General features: G+C 45.2%; 1 protein-coding gene across 5 annotated transcripts in view; it reads right to left on the minus strand.

Moving 5' to 3' along the window:
* Positions 1-19,302, minus strand: part of LOC116429692 (protein expanded) — a 120,445-nt gene that overhangs the window by 8,028 nt on the left and 93,115 nt on the right. For all 5 annotated transcript variants that reach the window (XM_076371449.1, XM_076371452.1, XM_076371451.1 and 2 more), the window contains 4 exons: positions 19,097-19,176; positions 9,680-9,759; positions 4,944-5,184; positions 1,639-1,914 (listed from right to left, as the gene is read on the minus strand). In XM_076371449.1, the coding sequence (XP_076227564.1) occupies positions 1,639-1,914; positions 4,944-5,184; positions 9,680-9,759; positions 19,097-19,176 (677 nt within the window). The remainder of the gene's footprint in view (positions 1-1,638; positions 1,915-4,943; positions 5,185-9,679; positions 9,760-19,096; positions 19,177-19,302) is intronic.

Genomic DNA, 19,302 nt, shown 5'->3' on the forward strand with positions numbered 1-19,302 from the left:
TGTTAATGAATAGCCAATCAATATTACCGTTCTATTATTACATTAGTCTCAATATTTGCTACACTATTATAATATCATGCTACAACCTGCGTAGATTAATTACTTTGCACAGTTTTATATAGTTTCATCATTTTATGTAACGTTTCTATATCCTTACAGAGATTTCCCTTGTTCCCTATAGATTTACGTCTACACGTTAACCACTCAAGCACAATAAGAAAGGAAAGAATTTAACACTAATATATTTCTCTTTCATGCACAGCAAATGGGTCAATACGTTCGCTACCGGCGCTTATTTCGCTTTGGTCTCCTCAATTATATTTTCTTCAGTCCAATAAATCTAAACAAAATATTTGAAAAATGAAACTGAAACGAGTCATTGGGTTCCTAAATATAACGTGGTTTGTAATTTCTAATAACAATTTTCATAGGGTTAACTTCATTTTCATTGTGTAAAATATAGTGTAGGGTATGCGAGAGATTAAAGTGTGAATGAAGAATATTTATAACCAAGTGACAGGAGTGTAGGGGCATGCGAGAGATCAGGGTGCAAATGAAAAGTGTTTATGACCGAGCGATAGGGATCGGGTGACTGAGGAGAATGTTTAGGACCGAGTGACAGAGCTTGAGAGATCGAGCTACGAATGACGAGTGTTTTGGGATCGAACGTTAACCCTTAGCACTCCAGATGGTTTTGTAATCTATCAGCAACTGCAACTAATTTTTATGGTATCCCTAGCGAAAATGAAAAATGCTATAACATTTCTTAGATCTTTTATTTTCCTTCTTAGTGGAAAATTTGGATGTGTGAAAAATCGAATAATCGTAGGGTAGTTTCTTTAAGATTCATTAAAATATCTAATATTATTCCTGGTGTAATATTGGGGCCTACAGAGTTCAAAGGGTTAACGATCTTGTGTTTGACGAGTATACTCGTCATGGAGAAGTTGTAGGATTTTGTGTCATGACGAGAATACTCGTCATGGTAAAAAGTAGTGACCATTGGCTTTTCACAGAAATTACAATTTAAATAGCCAATGGTCACTACCTTTAACCATCACGAGTATACTCGTCATGACACAAAATCCTGCAACTTCTCCATAACGTCAAACACAGTTAACTGGTTAAGGACTGCGTGAACGAGAGGGTGGGTGCAAGAGAAAGATAGAATAATTGGGAATGAAATAAGATGCGTGAAGGCAGCAAGGAGGGGCAGTCGGAGACGAGCGTTGGAGGAGTCAAGGGTATTAATCCTTTGCGAACGAATGTCGACATTTCGGTGAGATGAAGTTTTCATGTTTCGAAGATTAAGTCATAAACAAATAATTTAATTACTGAAACACCAAGAGATCAGGACGTAGTTTTTGTTTTTCCTATGACTTAAGTAATTCATATATAATTTAGCTTCATCTGCTGAATATTTTGTATATTTCAAAGAATCTTCGTCCGCAAACGGTTAAAAGTGTATTAAAACCCAGAGAGTATTGCTCATTACACCTCTTCTACACAGCGTACACATTGAAAATCCTACGATAGGATTACGGCCGTCACAAATACGTGTCGCTGGCAGCGAACGTAACGAACTAACGAAGAGACCTTCTCCAACTGATGGAAGACGAGAGGCAATAGGGTACTAACGTCGAAGCAGAGTTTGCCAATGTTGTTCCAGGCGAAGACACGCGGCGTCTCCTCCTCGGCGTATACTCGCACTCCGCGAGCGCATATCGCGAGGAGTATGCGACCTGGTCCGGCCTCGTTCTTGCTTCTCCTGAGCCGATAGAGGTGAGCGTTGAGCGGCGCCTCCAGCAGCACCGCCTCCCGGATGTACTGCAGCTCAGCCTCCTCCCTGGACAGGCCCTGGTTGTCCCTGTGCTGGGCCGCGAGCACGGCGAGCACATTCGACTCGAGGCACATCTGTACCCGTGCAACACAAGGATCATCGATTACATTTAACCCCTTAACCCCTTGCTACTACGTCGAGTCTCACTCGGCATTTTTAACCGTTCGAGTACCAGAGGTTTTTAGAAAAACACGGTCGAAAAAAGCCGTGTCGAGAACAGACAAGCAGCGCGACAGCGCTTGATCTATGTTAAACCTTTGTACTCGAGAATATTTTTCGCAATAAATATTCCTTATTTCCTGAGGAAATATCAATGGTATTATTTACAATTAATATAATGAAATACCTTGCATAAATCGAGCGACGAAACTATTTTATTTCGATGTTCCATGTGCTGGTAGATTATAGAAAATTTAATATTGAATTTCAAATTTTATAATTTCGTTGAGTTAAATCAGATGACGAATAAAAGGCGTTTCTCGAGTGCAGAGGGTTGATACTATTATGTACATATGTTAACACGTTCGGCGCCGCGTGGGGCGTACGAGCCCCACGCTGTACTCTCCGTTCAAGCCATTGGGTATTGTCATTGTAAAATGAAGAATTTATTAAAAATGTATTACGCAGTCAATTATGGGCATCTTAATACTATTGCCGCGGCGTTATTTGATCGTGGGGCGTATACGTCCCACGCGGCGTGGTAGTCATTTTTTTACTGCGATTTGTTTTAACGTTAAACAATTCGGTTCCCAATCGGCAAGAAACTGTACTGTGAAAGTTGAAACATTCTGTAATAGTTGTGTTGGATAAACCACATTTATGTTTGCCGTGTTTCAACAAAGTTCACCGTAACATCCCTTCCTGAGATTATATACAAACTTGTCACATAAATATAATATTAAATATATTTCAACTGAAATGTTTTATTTGAAACTAATATAGACATCATACAAAAATATTATGTGCGAGGATGCGACTCGCTCGGTAATGTTCAGCCAGGTATTTGTTAAACTAATTCCTAGAAAAATAAATTTATTGCTTTGTTGTGTTATGCATCTTAAGCTACACACCCTTTCCTTGATAGTTATGATTTTTGCATTATTTTAATCATCGTAAGGTATACTCCAGAAACAAGACAATACAATTTCCGGCTCGAACGGAAAGTCTTCAAAAAACGGTCTGGCACGGAACGTGTAAAGGAACACCAAGTATTCCTGAAGCTTTTCTTTACTTTTATATTCTACTTCGTATTATCTGGTAAAAAAATTGAGCACCGCAGGAACGATTTCCGCAATTTAATTCGACAGTTAAGGGGTTAATCGCGCGAAGTCGCGTCGCGTTGCCTCAACTGTAAACTTCTCCTTAACGGGCTCCGCTTATGCAACACGCTGCGGACTGTCCCTAGCTACCGGCGGAACTTTACGATCAAAGCAGCACCACCAACGGGAATAGGTCTACATTCCGCGGGACTGAATATCTCGGGACACCGAGGCGACAACCGTGATTTACAGTCTATAGGGAGGATATCCGGGCGCAGGATTTTTGCGTTCAACAGACTGCTCGAACCGATCGCGTGGCCGGTCCCTGGTACTGCTAGATCACTCGATGACTAGACTGAAGGGTTCCGACCGATCAAAGTCTCCACCTTTTCACATTCAGCTTCCTGTTGGTTTTATTTCCTAATTCTTGGCACTTTCGCTAATTTACTACTCGTCAGTACGGTTATACGTAACCAATGATAACTATAAAACTGTAAATTGAAAGGACATCGAGTCATCTGCCAGTACGCATTGCAGCGACCGTGCTTTCGTTCCAGCGCAGAATACGTTTTTCCATTGTTACATGAAAAGATTCTAAACTCGACCGCTATATTTCTCGATTCCTAAGCAGGCAATAAGAAAATAAAAATGAAGAATCGAAAGGAGAACACATAAATAAACTGAACTTCTTTCACTCGCAGTGTAACGGAGAAACGCGATCGCGCCGTTTTCCAGTAATTCATTTCATTCGTTAAAGTACCACGCTTCGATAGGGAGGACGTTTTTCTTTTCCCGTTTGATTAACGATTGAATGAGTCTATCCGGTTATCGTGATGCCAGGTACCGAGGGAACGTATGGTTTCCTTGTAGTTTTTAAATATTAGATGTTTCTCAACGTTTCGCCCGCACGGGTCGGCCATGATCGATAGACTGGCGTCACGCGAACGTGATTTATCCGGAACAAGATCGAAGGAGAATACTTAAACACTGCGCCCCGATGAACTGATATGCAACGGAACGTAATCTCCCAAGCGCCACCTTCCCACGATAAGTTTTATCTCTCTCGATCATTACTACCGTCTTATCGCGTCAATCGTTGATCGCTTCTCAAGCTTGGATTCAGCGAGAAGTTGGCCGAAAAATAAAGCTCGATTCATTAATAATTCAGATACACATTAACCCTTAACTCCTTGCCCTATCGTGTCAGACTCGCGGTGAAGATTTCAAACAGAATTTGACAGACATAAATATTATTCAGTTTGTTCGAGGGCAAATTGCATAATATTCCTCTGTTATCAATGATTATACCTTAGAGCGTTGACATAGACTAAAACTGGAGTTTTAGTTTCAATAAATCATCAATAACGAAGATCGATCCCAGTTCAGGAAGAAATCATAGGGCAAGGGGTTAATTTAACTCAAATTATTCCTCAACCCCCTATTCTTGTTTCGCCGCTACGTTATCTTTGTCTCCTTTTTTCTATACTTCCGCGTGACAATAGTGTATCTTATCTTATCGCAGGCTCTTGTCAATGAATGAATAGAAGAATAGATAGAGAAGTACACTTAGATGGGTACAAATCCGTTTGCCGGATATCCCCGACGGTGGTCGCCATTTATGACGTGCGTAAAGGCCCCCGTACACGTTCAAACTTGCAGGCATCGCGACAACCGATGGGTTTGAGTCTTACAAAGCTTCACGATAGGTGTTGCACGCGAAGAAAAAGTGGAAAAGACTGAAACCCATCGCACGTCGCGACGCCTGCACCGCCGCGTGTTTCAGCGTGCACGGGGTCCTTTACACTGGCGCGGTCATAGTGTTCGGTATTAAATTAAGGACTTACGTGAGGCGGAAGGTAATCCGTGGGTTTGCAATATCCGACAGATCCTGCGTGTGGCCTGTGCCGTTCCTCGGAGTAGTCCCCGAGATCGGCTTGTAGGGCAAGGCCCGCGAGCGTGAGCAGAGGCGTAACGATCGACGGTTCGTGCAGGGGATGGTGCGGGTGGAGGCTCTCCACCCCGCCGCCATGCCGGACGACATTGTCCCGGAGCTGCAGGTAATAGTGGTGACGCGTCGTCTCATCGCTGAAACAATCGGGACCGTTACATCGTCTCGTTCTCTCGATTCATCGCAAGCGACGCTGTCTTTCCCCGCGAGAGGAAATCTTCCGTGCTTTTTTATTTTCGTACGGCCGCCACGTTAGGTCTCGCGTGTTCCAGTCCACAAATATTCAAGGAGAAAGGAATGCTGGAGATTCCTGACACGCGAGGAAAAGTGTCTATCGAACGTGTTAACCAGGCGTCGTTCGATCTTCAATGAAACGAAAGATCGATCGGTTCTTAACGCTGGAACTACCGAGCAGTTAAACTGATTTTACGAGATTCCTCTATAGAAACTTCGAGAGTGTATCTATTGGGACTTTAATTGGCTTAGAATTCAGTTCCCGCGTTGCTGAATCGATTTCCTTAATGATTTCTCAGAGGAACGTCTGGTTTTTGAATAAATCTACTCGTCCGGTAGCTTTAGTGTTAATGAACATTTTTATGGACATTTTGATTCGTGGAGCTTTTCTAATCAATATCGCAGTAAAAGAAGATAGGGGGATTTGGAATGGGTATAGAGTCCATTGTTCGAGAATTAATTGCAATCATTGTTTAGCGTCCTTTGAACGGAAAGTCGTGGTTTGTTCGCCACGCTTTGAATGTCTCTTTTTTCTAGAATACGCGGAAGGATAGCTTCGGGTGCTTGCCGAAGAGGAATTAGGTATATTGGAAAGAGACGAACGCAAGAGGAGGTCACGAGCACACCGGAGATGACTTACGGAGTAACAGATTTCAGTGAGCCGAGCGTGCTCCGATGGGCCCCGCTTCGAAAGGCGCACTGTCATGCAACTTACGCGTAATGATATACGCGTACCTGTCGAGGCCACGGGAATTTGAAAAAGTCACGTTTGCTACAGTTCGCGTAACGCACCGCGCATAGTGATGGAAACCAGCCCCATAAATCTACGGAACAACACGCGGGGATTACGAAAGCACGCGCCGGGAACGGATTCCTGCGTGCTCCGAGCTTCATCGTGCGGGTTTATTTGGAAATATTCAAATACTCGTCCAAATGAAACAGATTTCCTTTAAAATTTTAACGAACGCGTGTTCACTGAAATTACGTTTACCGTCAAACTGTTCAATGGAACGATTCCACGTATATTATTCGTCGTTCGCTAACACTGAGATCGATACGCTTGTAAAAACGGTCTCATTTATTTATTCGCGCTCGGTGTTCCTCTATTCAAAATTTTACTTACAAAGACTACCTTCGGAAGACTTAATTAACCCTTTTCGGACGCAGGTTCTTTAACCCTTTGCGGACGAAGATTCTTCAAAACATACAAACCTTCAACATATGAAGCTGAATTATATATCGATTGCTTAATTAATAGAAAGAAAGACTAAACTACGTGGTGATCTCTTACTATTCGACTAATTAGATCATTTTTCCACGATTTCCACGAAATCTGAACATTTCACCTCACCGAAATGCCGACATCCGTCCGCAAAGGGTTAAAGTATACAAAACCTACGGATTCTGCCAAGTTACACTTCGAATGGTTAAATAATAGAGTAATAATAGAAATAATAGTATTTCAAAAATGAAAATTTGATGTCGGCAAAATGTTGACGTTCGTCCGCAAAGGGTTAAATTGAAACTTTCATTACAAGAACCACTTTTCTACGTTTACATCCCCGATTTCTGACCTCTCGTAGCCCAAATTTTATTACGCCTCACAGCGCGTTCCATTTACTTCATCGATGAACTGCGATTCCATCAACGTCGTTCGATTGAAAATATTAACGAAAAATACTGTGGGGTTTTTCCAGATGAGCAAAAGTTAGAATGAGTCAGAGCGGATGCTGTAAATCACTGAACGGATGAGGACGTACGCCTGCAGAACGGTTTGGAAAAACGTGTAGCGTGAATGAAGAGCGTTTGGGACAGAGTGGACGTTTCCGGGTGACCTGGGTCGAGTGCCTAGGAATTTTGCGTGGTTAAGGGTAACGAATAAGTGAGTGAGTGAGCGACCGAGTGTAAAAAGGGATGGAAGAAAAGGGAAAGACAACGAGGACGGAGGACAGAGAAAACGCGGGACAGTTGGCGAGTAACCCCGAGCGAGTGAGCGAGCGGTGTGTTTTCTTTTTTAGCGAGTCAGCGAGTTATATCGAAATACAGTGTTCTTCAAATTTTTGTTATTGTTACCAAGTGAGTGTATCTTTTCTTTTTTTATTCCCTACCACGGCAACACGTGGGATTTTTAACCCTTTGCACTTGAGGGGCGCCTTACAGTCTGACTCGACACAGCAAACTTACAAAATTTTCAATTCAATATCAAACCTTGTGTAACGTATCAACGCATAAAACATCAAAGTAAAATAGTTCTGTCTCTTAATTTATAGAAGACCATCAATTGTGTTAGTTGCGAGAAATATCGGTAGTATTCAGTCAGAAAGTAAGGAATATTTTTAATGAAGAATATTGTCGAGTGCAAAGGGTTAATAAATAAATCCTACAATACCTTTCGAATCGCGCGAGGATCGTTCAGCGAACGGTACTCGCGACGCGGGCCGTTGTTCGATTTGATTTTATTACTTCGACCGTGATCGGCGAAATATCCGCGTCAAAACGGAAGCAGGGAAATGAGGCGTTCGACGACGGATCGAGGCGAGGCGTTCTGCGGTTGGCCAGCCGCGGGTTCTTTCACGAATTAAACCCTCGTCGACGTGGACGTGCGGCGAATGCGGCGGGCCAGCCGGCCAGGCCCGATGTAAATCACGGGTTTCGGGTGGAAATCAGAAAGCAACTACGGATCAGTATAATTACCGGGACGAGTGCTTTCATTTAATGCGCACGGTCTATCTATCACGCGCCACGTAATAATTTATAATTACAAGAGTAGGTAGCACTTAGCTACCGGACAGGAGTCGAGAATTTCGTTTCGTTCGAAGGTAGATGATCCACCCATCGCTTGTCCCTCGCCTCGCCCGTCACCTCTCTCGGATATCTCCCTGCTGGCCGACCGTTCGAATCGTCTCTCCCTTTTGCCGTCAATTTCATCGGTGTCTCCCGTGCACGCAACCTTATCGCGTGTTCTTAACCTTTTAACACTAAACCGTCGAGCAGTCGGATCGACTTATTTGTGATTCCTCATAGAAATTACGGGAATACGGGATTTAAACGAATTTTATCGGCACCGCGCGTATCATTGAATTTACCGGAGTAGTTCTTAAGTATCTTTACGGTTCTAATAATTGTACAGATGAAAATTGAAATGGGTCGTAAACCTTGTACAATGATGCGCTTTAATATTCCACGGTTTTGCAACGTTACGGTGTAATGAAACGCAGGCGTTATTTATTGAACACGAAGGTTTTGAGAAATATTTATCAGTTTATGTAGAAAGTTTGAATGTCTGTAATGAATTCAGTTTGTCATTTGTAGCGTTATATTGGAGATGTTAAGAGTGAATGTTGTGAACAGCTCTAGGAAAAATTGAAACGCGAGGTTATTGAAGTGTAATCGAACGTTGTTTATTCTGAACTGAGTAGGCTGAAGGTCCGGATGACTGTGCAGAAATATCATTGCGTTCGGTAATTCTTGCAATTATGCAGATCAAGAAATTCTTTTGAATTCTCGCTAGAAAATTGAGAAATTCCGTGATTGCAACGCGACTAGGAGGAAAAGTCGAGATCGAACGAGCTCCTCTGGTTCGGCGATTTGATATTCGAATGCGGAACGCTAATTACCCCGATTAATTGTGCAATCCATTTGGCCGGCCGTCCGATGGCCGGTCCGTCCTCGGTTAATTTAGTTTCCCGCCGCGGAGCCAGCCTCTTTCCGAGCGAATAATTTGTCAATTTGTCAGTCGCCGGGACCGGGACGGCTACCGGAGTTTTTTGCCCGTTCTCCCGCGAGACTCGATCGCGAATTTCCTTCGATTCTATCGTACGTTCGCTCGTACTTAAGCTTCGCGCGTGATTCATTTCTGCATCACCACCGGAATTCTTTTATGCGAACGGAATGAAGAAATTACTCGTAAGATGGCAGGTTGTTGATAATTCGGGTAAATACATATACTATTAGACTATAGATATTTATATAAATTCGAACTTCTAGTAACGTAATTAGTAAAATTCAATTACGATGAATAATGATTTCTCTAAGAAAGATTATAGAAGCCACTGTACTTCGGAGATTTTTCATATTCATTCGCATGCAAATGCAGATAAATTTGCAGTCTATGAATTCATCATTAATCGAGGCAGTAAAATTATCGAAAAATGCGAAGGAACAAGTAGACTGGACTGACATAATATCGGATTGCGCACTGAGAGAATAATACCGATTTTCGATTGGGTACGCATAAGATCAGTTTTGATTAATGGTTGACCGTTGCGTGTCGTGCACGGAAGTATAATAAACCTGACCCTGTTACATCACGATTTCTTAAGGAAAACGGTAACCCGGTACACTCGGAGATTATCGTTGCAAACGTCAAGTGAAAAATCCAGAACGGTGAGTGCTCACCTTAAGAGCAACGGCGTGTCCACGTAGTATCGAACGCGAAAGTAGAGGACGAAGGCCGGACGTCCGCTGCTGTCTAAGCCCTGAAAGTTACAAGATAATCACAGATTAATTAACGCAATTAATAATCGATAGGAGAAGATTAATAACGTATTTGGATCATGTCATAGGTCGAAACGAAAGGAACTCGCGTTCCATTGAACTTTCGTTCAATTCGAATTCTGCTTTGAGCAGTTGAAGCTTACAATTGATTAGTAACTGAATTTATTACAAAATTATCGATAATTTCAATTCGAGAAAGATAATTTGAGGACTTTTACGAGATTCGACAAATGACAATTACGAATAATATTCGAGTGCATCGCGTTCCATGAGTCCCGCAGTGGCGAACGAGCGCTTCAACGACCTATTTGCGTCTATTAGCGACGTCTACGGTAGCGATAACAATGATTTGCCATGATAATCGAAATGTTTCGTGAACTACAATAAGTAACGCGACTCGATCGGTCTCATTATTCTCGTCGAATCGATAATACTCGACGTCGCTATTGTGGCGGGTGTGCAAACACGACTATGGTTGTTCGAACACGGTTCTTCAAAACACTGTCGGCGAATTGAAATCAAAGCGTCGGCTTTCTTTCTCATTTAAATTTACAATGAAAATTCAGGGAAGAGTATCGTAGTTCAACGTGTGGACAACGATAGGTTTTCAAAACTTATTTTCTTAACGCGATGCCACCCCGTGAATCACGATTTGAGAAATACTCCGATCGATAGCACGATGCTTCGTTTGTAATTCATTCTTCACGTCGTGACGTCAGACGTATATCGTATAAAATGTATTTTCGACATAGAACGAATGCTTGTCGAATATATCAGAAGTAACTTCATTGGCAAACTATTTTATGATAAGTGATAGAAGCAATTAGCGTAATAGCTGCAGAAGTAAATCTTAACACATTGAGCGCGATAATGCAGGATCTTTAGTCTATCGTTTAATTGCTAGCCCTACATTAATGTAACATTTTATATTAATATGATATGTAATATCATATGTATGTTTTATATTAATAATATATGATACGTACAACACAAATCCAAAGTAAAATTACAAAATCGAATTCCTTATTCTCTTTTGTAAATTAGAAATTTCGGTTTGATTGATGTTCAGAAATGTATCAATATAATCACCGACGCTTGAGTTTCTAGTAGCTGAAATTTAGCCGGCGTACAATGTGTTTAGCACGAAGATGGTAACATAATCGCACTACTAACCGGAAGTTTCAATAACGGAAACGATCTTAAAATACTTAAAATGAAAATCTGACTTACGATCTTCGGCTTATGAATCTTTCACGCGTCAAGCACGTATTGGTTGTATCAGACACATGTAAGATATACATTGAATATATAAATACAACGTACATGTACATAAACCAGTTATCTCAAGTATAAATCTAAATCAGTAATCTACATAGTACGCATCCAATAAATTTTCGAGTGTCGGTATTTCAGTCGTCGATTACAGGAATGCAGACCCGATCGATCGGTTTTCATCTTTTCTCGTCTCATCCGCGATACTAACTTCCTATTCGTCGATATCGTTGCAACCAGTCGAAACTATAAACATTGTACGATCCCTAAAGGCATCGGAATCATCTCCCAACGACGCGCATCAACTAAATCGCAACGTAGTTCGGGCAGAACGAGAAGGCGAAGGCGCAGGCGACTTCTTTTCATTCACGGATTGAATATCTCCGGTATTTTAAGGCGAACCCTTGCGGATAAAAAAGGATTAACGATTCGTCCGTGCCGCGGAGCCAGGTGTATAAATCATCGCGAGGTTTGGATCAGCTCTCTGTCCCGGAGCGATCCACGGAACGGCCGACTTCGGCGGCCAAGCTACCGCGACGAAAGAAAAACCCGCAAACGTGGGCGAAACCACCAAACCGTGAATACGCCCATGCGCGTTCCGGCCCACGCGCCCTCAAGCACGGTAGCTACACGCGTTCCATCGAGAATCGGGACTAAATCCTCGTGGATCTCTCTTTCTTCCTCTTTCTTCCTCTTTCTTCCTCTGTCTTGTTCTCTCGCTCATTCTTTATCGTTCTCTCTCTCTCTCTCTCTCTCTCTCTCTCTCTCTCTCTCTCTCTCTCTCTCTTCCTCTCTCTCTTTCGTTCTCTCTCTCTCTCTCTCTCTCTCTCTCTCTCTCTCTCTCTCTCTCTCTCTCTCTCTCTCTCTCTCTCTCTCTCTCTCTTCCTCTCTCTCTTTCGTTCTTCTCTCTCTCTCTCTCTCTCTCTCTCTCTCTCTCTCTCTCTCTCTCACTCAGGTTCGATTCGTGAAACTCGAGAGACCGGGAGATTCGACGGTCGATAACGAGACCATCTGTTGGGTTCGGTAAACCCGACGGGACGACTTTTTTAATATCTTTAATATTTCGCTGTCGGCGTTACCGAGATAAATATATACAGTACCCGCTCATAATTATACGAACGACAGAGATTTTACACTTCACCCCGCTTTTGAAAGGCAACCATAAACGTCCCGCGTTATTGTCAGCATAAATAACTCTTTATTATAATAACTATCGCTCGTTTTATTGCGCGATCGTTGTAATTGCGCGTACTCCAAATCTCGATTGCCGCGGAGGTTAATTCCCGTGGAGCCTTTACGGGGCGCGTTAGACGGTAACCGTGGAAACTGTGTTCCCTGCGAGGCAAGATGCTGCAGACGAAAGTATTAGATACTGTAATGAGTTCACGCTTTGCCGTTGAACGCCACCGTAACGTCTTCGAGGTTTCTTATCCGAAATCCACAGCTGTGAACGAGTAACATGGTTACTCGGATAACGAGAAGTTCATACATGATTTTCTTTTTTATCCAATATTTTTAAGACTTCTACGAACAATTCACTTTTTCGTGAGAAGAATTGTTTGAAAGTTCAAGCTCCAAGGGTTAAGGTATCAGAACCACGGTTTGAACGACATGGATTGAGAATGGAGAACTGCACCTCTAGCACTTTGACTGCAAAGTATACACTCATCGAAACTCCCAATCAAAGCAATTTTCTTAACAACGCTGAAACTAAGAAGTCAATATTCTTCATAACGACTGCTCTACTATCTTTCTAGTATCTCACATCTAACAGAATTCAGTTTGTTCGTTTCATCACCGAGAAAAGTAAAGTTTATGTGAATCATGGTGTCACCCGAATTCGGCTGACACGGCAGCCAAATTGCTAGAGTAGTCTACTCGGGAATATTTTTCTCTCAACCGAAAACGTTCTTCAACCTCGATTTTCCTTTCTACCTTCTCTGTTCATTAAACTCCAGCGATATTCGATTCCACGGACTCCCGCGATCAAAAACGCCAGCGCTCCTTGCGGGACGAGCGAATCCGAGTAATCCCATTTGAACGATTACAGGCTCGAAAAGGCAATCAGCTCGAAAATGAAAACAAACCGCGGGGCCCCGCTCATTATACCGGGATGAAATGTTGCCGCGAGGATCGATCCGGCCCTAATTTCACTTACCCACACCCGCGGCTTCCAATCTATCTTAACGATAGACCCGTGGCGTTTCCATTTAAATCTAGCAATCAAAAGGACTCTCACTCTCCCCCTATCTCTCTAGGCGACCCGCTCTCTCTCCCTCTCTCCCCTCTCTCCCTCTCTTTCTCTATCCTTCTCTATCTCGCGAATAGAAATTAGAAGTCCCTAACACACGCTCGCGCGTAACGCATACTCCTACAAAGAGACAGAGAGATTACACACGAGTCGTTTCTCTCTCGAGGCTACGGTGGCGTGGTCGATACATCATCGGACAACCGGCCACGAGAAAAAAGGAACGGAATAGATGGTGAGGACCCAGGGGACAGAGGACGGAAGGATGGGCCGCTAGCGTGGCTAGGGGCGAGGGAAGGACGAAGAAGGACGAGAGAAAGGGAGTGGGCCCCGGCAGAAACTCGAAGGGGAGGACAGGAACCGGCAATAACGAAGAGCCGCTCCAAATTCGGTAGCCGAAAATTAAACCGAGAAGGGTTTCTTGGTTGCGTCTAGACCTAGACCCTCCGGTCAAATCGTAGCAAATTATACCGTCGCGTCGGCTCCATCCGCATATTTTACGAACCATAAATATTAATCCGGCTCCGCCGGTGTGTGTATACGCGCGGCTGCTACGTCCCAGCGCGCCTCGCTTCTGTTCCACGTTCATCCGTTCGTTCAGTCCGTTTGGCCCGTTCCTCTCGCTCCGTCGGGCGAGAGAACGCGTCCTTCTTCCTCGGATCGCCCGCGGGTACAGTCCACGGTAAAATCGGGAGAGTCCGGGACAAACGGGGTATTTGCATATACTGACGCGAGGGAGACAGGGATAGAAAATAAGAGGGAGAGAGGGGGAGAGAGAGAGAGAGATATGCTCCACGTTATTCGAATTGTTTCGAATAAATATTTATCCGGGATAATTAGCCGCCCGTGGATTCTCCGGATTGAAGGAATCATCCGTTTTCGGGGAAAATCGTAAGGTTTCGTGATTGTTCGGTCGAATAATCCGTGTTTGCTTGGTCGGATAATTTTGCTCGGGTTTGGAGGTGTTTGAATAATTCATTTTTGCTCGGTCGAATAACTCGTCCCCTTCTGTGCACGTTGGAATTGTTCGGGGTCAGTTTTCAGCTGTTATCTCGTTGACGTCGACGTGCTATTCGTTGATACGGTTACGGGTGGTCAATCGGAATTATGAATGAAACGTCTGATGATCCGAGCAGACGACAGCGCATTACGATCGCTTTAACCCTTTGCGGGCGAATGTCGACATTTCGAGATGAAATGTTCATATTTGGAAGACTACGTCGCGGACAAATGATTTAATTACTCGAACAGTTAGAGGTCGGCACGTAGTTTCCTGTTCTTCTATCGATTAAGCGATTGATAGATAATTTAGCTTCGTCTATCGAAGGTTTTCTACGTTTTCAAAAACCTTCGCCCGCAAAGGGTTAATTCCGCAATGCTAAGGAAACGAGCTTCGCTAAAACAACGAATGTACTATATTTCTGTAATTATAGTGATGCAACGATAATACTATTTCTTAAACTTTCAACCTGAACTTGAAGTCGCGTGTAACAGACGTAACTTCAAGCTAAGCGGTTAAGAATAGGAATCTGTATATAACAGCGCGGAAACCGAGAGATCCTCCTTGCAACACCGTCATGTTGTCCCCTCAATCTTCATCTTTGTTTGTACGTCGTTCAAGTGAACCTCTTCTGAATTGTACGAAAGCACCGTACTCGATTTAGCGGGCTGGAATCCAACAGGGACACCCGGCGAGAAGAATTTCGTCGGAGTATGTGACGTTGCTGGCGAACGTGTTAATCGGCGCCATAGAAGAATCACCGGGCAACCGGCTGTGAAATTCGGCGTCGCGTGTCCCGGTGATCGTGAACGGATCCCCGCGAAACGGGCTTTGATCCGCGTGAAATGTTGCAATGTAGCAGAGGCGGGGTCCGGCCGCATAACGGACAGCGTGAAATCGACGACGCGCGAATATGGCGCTGCGCCGCGCCGTTGGCTCTACAGGAATGTATTGTTGATGTTGACTACTGCCGTTACCCGGGCGCCTGGCGCGTTGCCACATTGTGACGGGAGCCAATCCGCGGGGAACGGCAGGATCGGCCGCCTCCGAGGTGTTTGGTCGTTAGCGCGCGCGAGCGCACACGCACGCACACGCACCGATAAATCACGACCATTAGCGGGCCGTGTGACGTGCCTCAATTGGCGCCTGCTGTATCGAGCGATATTTCAATCCGCTGTTTTTTCCTCACCCGGTATGCAAACGCGCAACAGATCGAGGTCTCTCTCTCGGGACAAGTCGCTCGGAGCGACGGAGCACTGGATTTTCCGGTGGTCTAACGATTCCGATTATTAGGACTGCATACCACCTGGCCGGGAACTGGGTTAGGCGTAGCGATCGAGGTGAACGTAATTTTGATCGAAGTTATCGAAGCGCGGTGAAATATTCCTGTTTCTTATCGGCGGATCAAACCTTCGGACCGCTGCGGACGTCATCGCTGTGACACGTGTTGTTTATGGGATATTATTTTCGAGGAAAGTGTACCTGATTTTTTGGAGTCTTCCGGAGTAAACGGGATAACCGATAGGTGGGGCTTTAAAGATTGAAGTACAGGATGTCCTGAAATCTAAGAATTTGTTGAAGAAATCCCAGGAATTTGAAGTATCGTTCAAAAGTGATCGATCGTTTAGAACTCCTTTGATTCGGGAGAAAAGGGTGTAACTACATAAAGCAACTCGATCTGACGTAGCAAAATTTCTGAAAAATCTTCGAGTGCGCAGAGTTGAAGTGACCCGGCGTCCGTTGCGCGAGGGTCAACGACGCCCGCCGAAAACTTCGGTCATTTTCGTCCAGCTCGTACATGCCGCGACAGTGGAATGCGACGCGTACCTACGTAGCTCGGCCGCCACGTCACACTTTCGATTTCCATCCCGGCGATGCCCGCGCTCTTTCGTCCCTCCGCTCTTTCGCGGGACAGGGCTGATGTCATCGAGAAGCATCTCCGTCGATGAAGGCGTACGGTCTTTCTCAACGCTGTAACCGCGCAGGATTTGCCCTCAGACTACCAGCTGCCGCCAACAAAATAGTCAGCAGGCCCAATGGGCCCAACTCAGTACTCGACGTACCAAAACAGTGAGAGAAATACGAACAAAAGCCTAGTTCCGCTGCCCATAGTTCATCGCCTACACCCAGCGATCCATAAGAAACCAAGACTATCAGGGCCCAACAGGCCCGACTCGCTAAAGCAATTGAAAACAACGGAACAGCTACGAAACTCTGCCAACGCTAGCCACAGTTCATCACCTATACCCAGTGCTCCACAAAGCATTCAATGTGGGGCCCAACGTGGCTAACGAAATTCCTCGCGATCGTGAAACCCTTGTGCCGGACGGAAAGAGTAGGAATGTGTCGCCGAAGGAGAGAGAGGAGAGAAAAAGGTAGGGACGGATACTCGGAGTGTTACAGAGAGGATAGAAGAGAGGGGGGGGGGGGGGGGGAGAGAAACGGACAGAGAAGGGGGCCCAAGGGAGACGCGAGCACCGAGTGGGGAGGAAGAAAGCGCCGATAGGGGAGGGGCCCAGTTTTAATAGCCGAGGACCTCTCGCACCGCTCGCAGAAAATCCTCGCGGCCGATGTTCCGCCGAGATAAGCACGTAGTCCGGTAGCCCGGTTTTACCGGGCCAGTATTTATTGGTTATTGGTGTGGACCGTCATTAGCGAAACCGGGGGTCCCACCGCTCCGAGCAGATACGAAGATATCGCACGAGGCGGCAGCACGATCTGCCTCTCTTTCCTTCGCCGAGAGAGAGAAAGAGAGAGAGTGCGAGCGAGAGGGACCAAGAGGGGGGCGAGGGGAAACGAGCGAATGGGCCCCCCTCCGAACAGCCGCCATCCGCAATTTCGAGCGGACGAGACCCGGTGTCCGGGCCGATCGGACGCGTTCCGCCGAGTTGACAAATTCCTGCGGTCCCGGGCCACGCCACCGCTCCGGGAAAAGCTTCGCTCGAGGAATCGCTGGAATTCATTCCTTCTGCCAGTCCTCGGCGGAACGGGGGCCACGGACACTATGGTCGGGGACTGCGCGAGATATTTTAACGCTCGAGTCAGCGTTAACGCGTTGACTGCGGCGGCGGCAGCCGGCGACTTCTCAGTTGGTTCAAGACGAGGGGACGATTGATGTCGGAGAGATATCTCTGGTGATGGAAGTTAGGAGACAGTGCGATGAACCTTGACGTTTCGTAGGAATTTTGCGTAGCTACATCGATACGGTCGACTATTTTCGGAGGATTATTAGGGAGATTGAACTCGATCTGTATCGGTAAACGTGATTTCGTGAGGTTGAGTAGGAAAGTAGTAGACGCGGTATCTTGCTAAATACGAATCGTTCGTAAACCACGAATGCGATTCAAAGAATCCTGACTTCCCCGAAGTCATAGGTTAAATAAAGGTACACGCGAAAGTGATTTAATTACCGTTACACAAGGTACAAGACAACGTTGCAAGTGCACAACGCGTCTGTTAAGACATTAAAGGTGCGAGAGGGAGTGATTGTAACAAGCACAGCTGCGAAATCATAGGAGCGAGGGGTTAATAAATGGCGGAGCCGACGGTGAACCGCGTCCGATATCTCTCGGCTCGAATCGACCCGAGTGGGGCCGAACGTTTAAGAGTTTTATAGTGCTAGTCGCGATCGTATCGAGCTTGCATAAACACCTGCAGCTTGACATTAACCACCGTAGGGGGAACGAGTGCGCGTCGCGTCGGGGGCCCCCGGATGGAAAAGGAGGAGAGAGCGGCGGCGAACGGGGCCCGGCGCGTCTGCCGGCGGTGTGGCGACGACGAGTTTGCCGGGGTATATTGCGAGGCTACCCGTCTTGAAGAGGACTGCTGTTGTACGCTCGTTTAGCGCTACCCTCCGGGCAAAACCACAGCCGCCATCCTGCACCCGCGGATGGAAATGCTAATTTGACCGAGGAGGGCCCTCTACGCACCCTCTCCTCTCCCTTTTCGCCGCGAGCCAGCCTCTTTCTTTTCGCTCTCGGATCGTCTTCTTCTCGGTTCCCCGTCGGACGCGGCGAGAGCGTACCGTTCGGAGTGCTACCCGACGTCCTGAGCTCTAGCACTATTAGTCATTAGACCGACGCTAGAATGCGTAAACGTTTCGAGGGTCTTCGCAAAAACCCGGTCGAAAAGTGCGAACCGGCGCAATCGTTCTTGCGTTTCACCTTGGAAACTGAGTTACGTTTTTCTATTATTATGTAAAGAATTCGACATGGCGTGATCGTGTCAGTTTTCCATTTGTAAGCAGGTAACAGGACATATTTAGAAGGATAAGTGAATGAACCGATAGGCCGACATTGTATTATCTAATCAATTTCTTTGGTAGCTTCCCGGAGAAGCATCGGTTATCTTTTTAATAATTGTAAAATAGGAAATTGGGAATCGATTTTGTTTAGCTAAATGAACATTCAAATGATATATTTAAACGTTTGTAAGTTTCTTTCGTTGTGCGCGGCTTGCTTCGCTTTCAGCTGCTGAAAGCGATGCCTCGACAAGGACGGATCACATTCTGTCGATGACAAGCTCATCGAGCATCTGAATCGTCTAAACCTGCGAATTCGTCAAGTATGCGTAATGTGGGACGCGGCGAGGTGACAATCGCGTTGTAATATGCTCCGCAGTGTACGCAGCAGTTTATGTTCGTGCGTATATGTATATTCTTTGTATTATATTCTTTTAACGTAACAGTACTCCGTAGAATGATCTGAGATGTTTCAATTTAGGTTTCCGAATTCGCTTGAAAAATATCTTCACTGGAAAGCAATATTCGATGAAATGTTTCGTTTAATCGGATACTTACGTAAGTGTGAGAACTTCGCCAGTTCTTCGGTGCGTACTTGCTTAACTTATTCTCGGGGTCAACAAAGAGATACTCTCCGTCTGAAACATGAAAAAAGTTCAACCGTAAGTGAATCATCCTATCTGCAGCTCAAACGACTTTTTCTCGTCGTTCTCCGCTATGAACCTGCGAGAAGCGATTTCTATAACAAACCCTTCAACGCAACC

This window comes from Nomia melanderi, chromosome 10, assembly GCF_051020985.1.
Source record: "Nomia melanderi isolate GNS246 chromosome 10, iyNomMela1, whole genome shotgun sequence".
NCBI classification, from domain to species: domain Eukaryota; kingdom Metazoa; phylum Arthropoda; class Insecta; order Hymenoptera; family Halictidae; genus Nomia; species Nomia melanderi.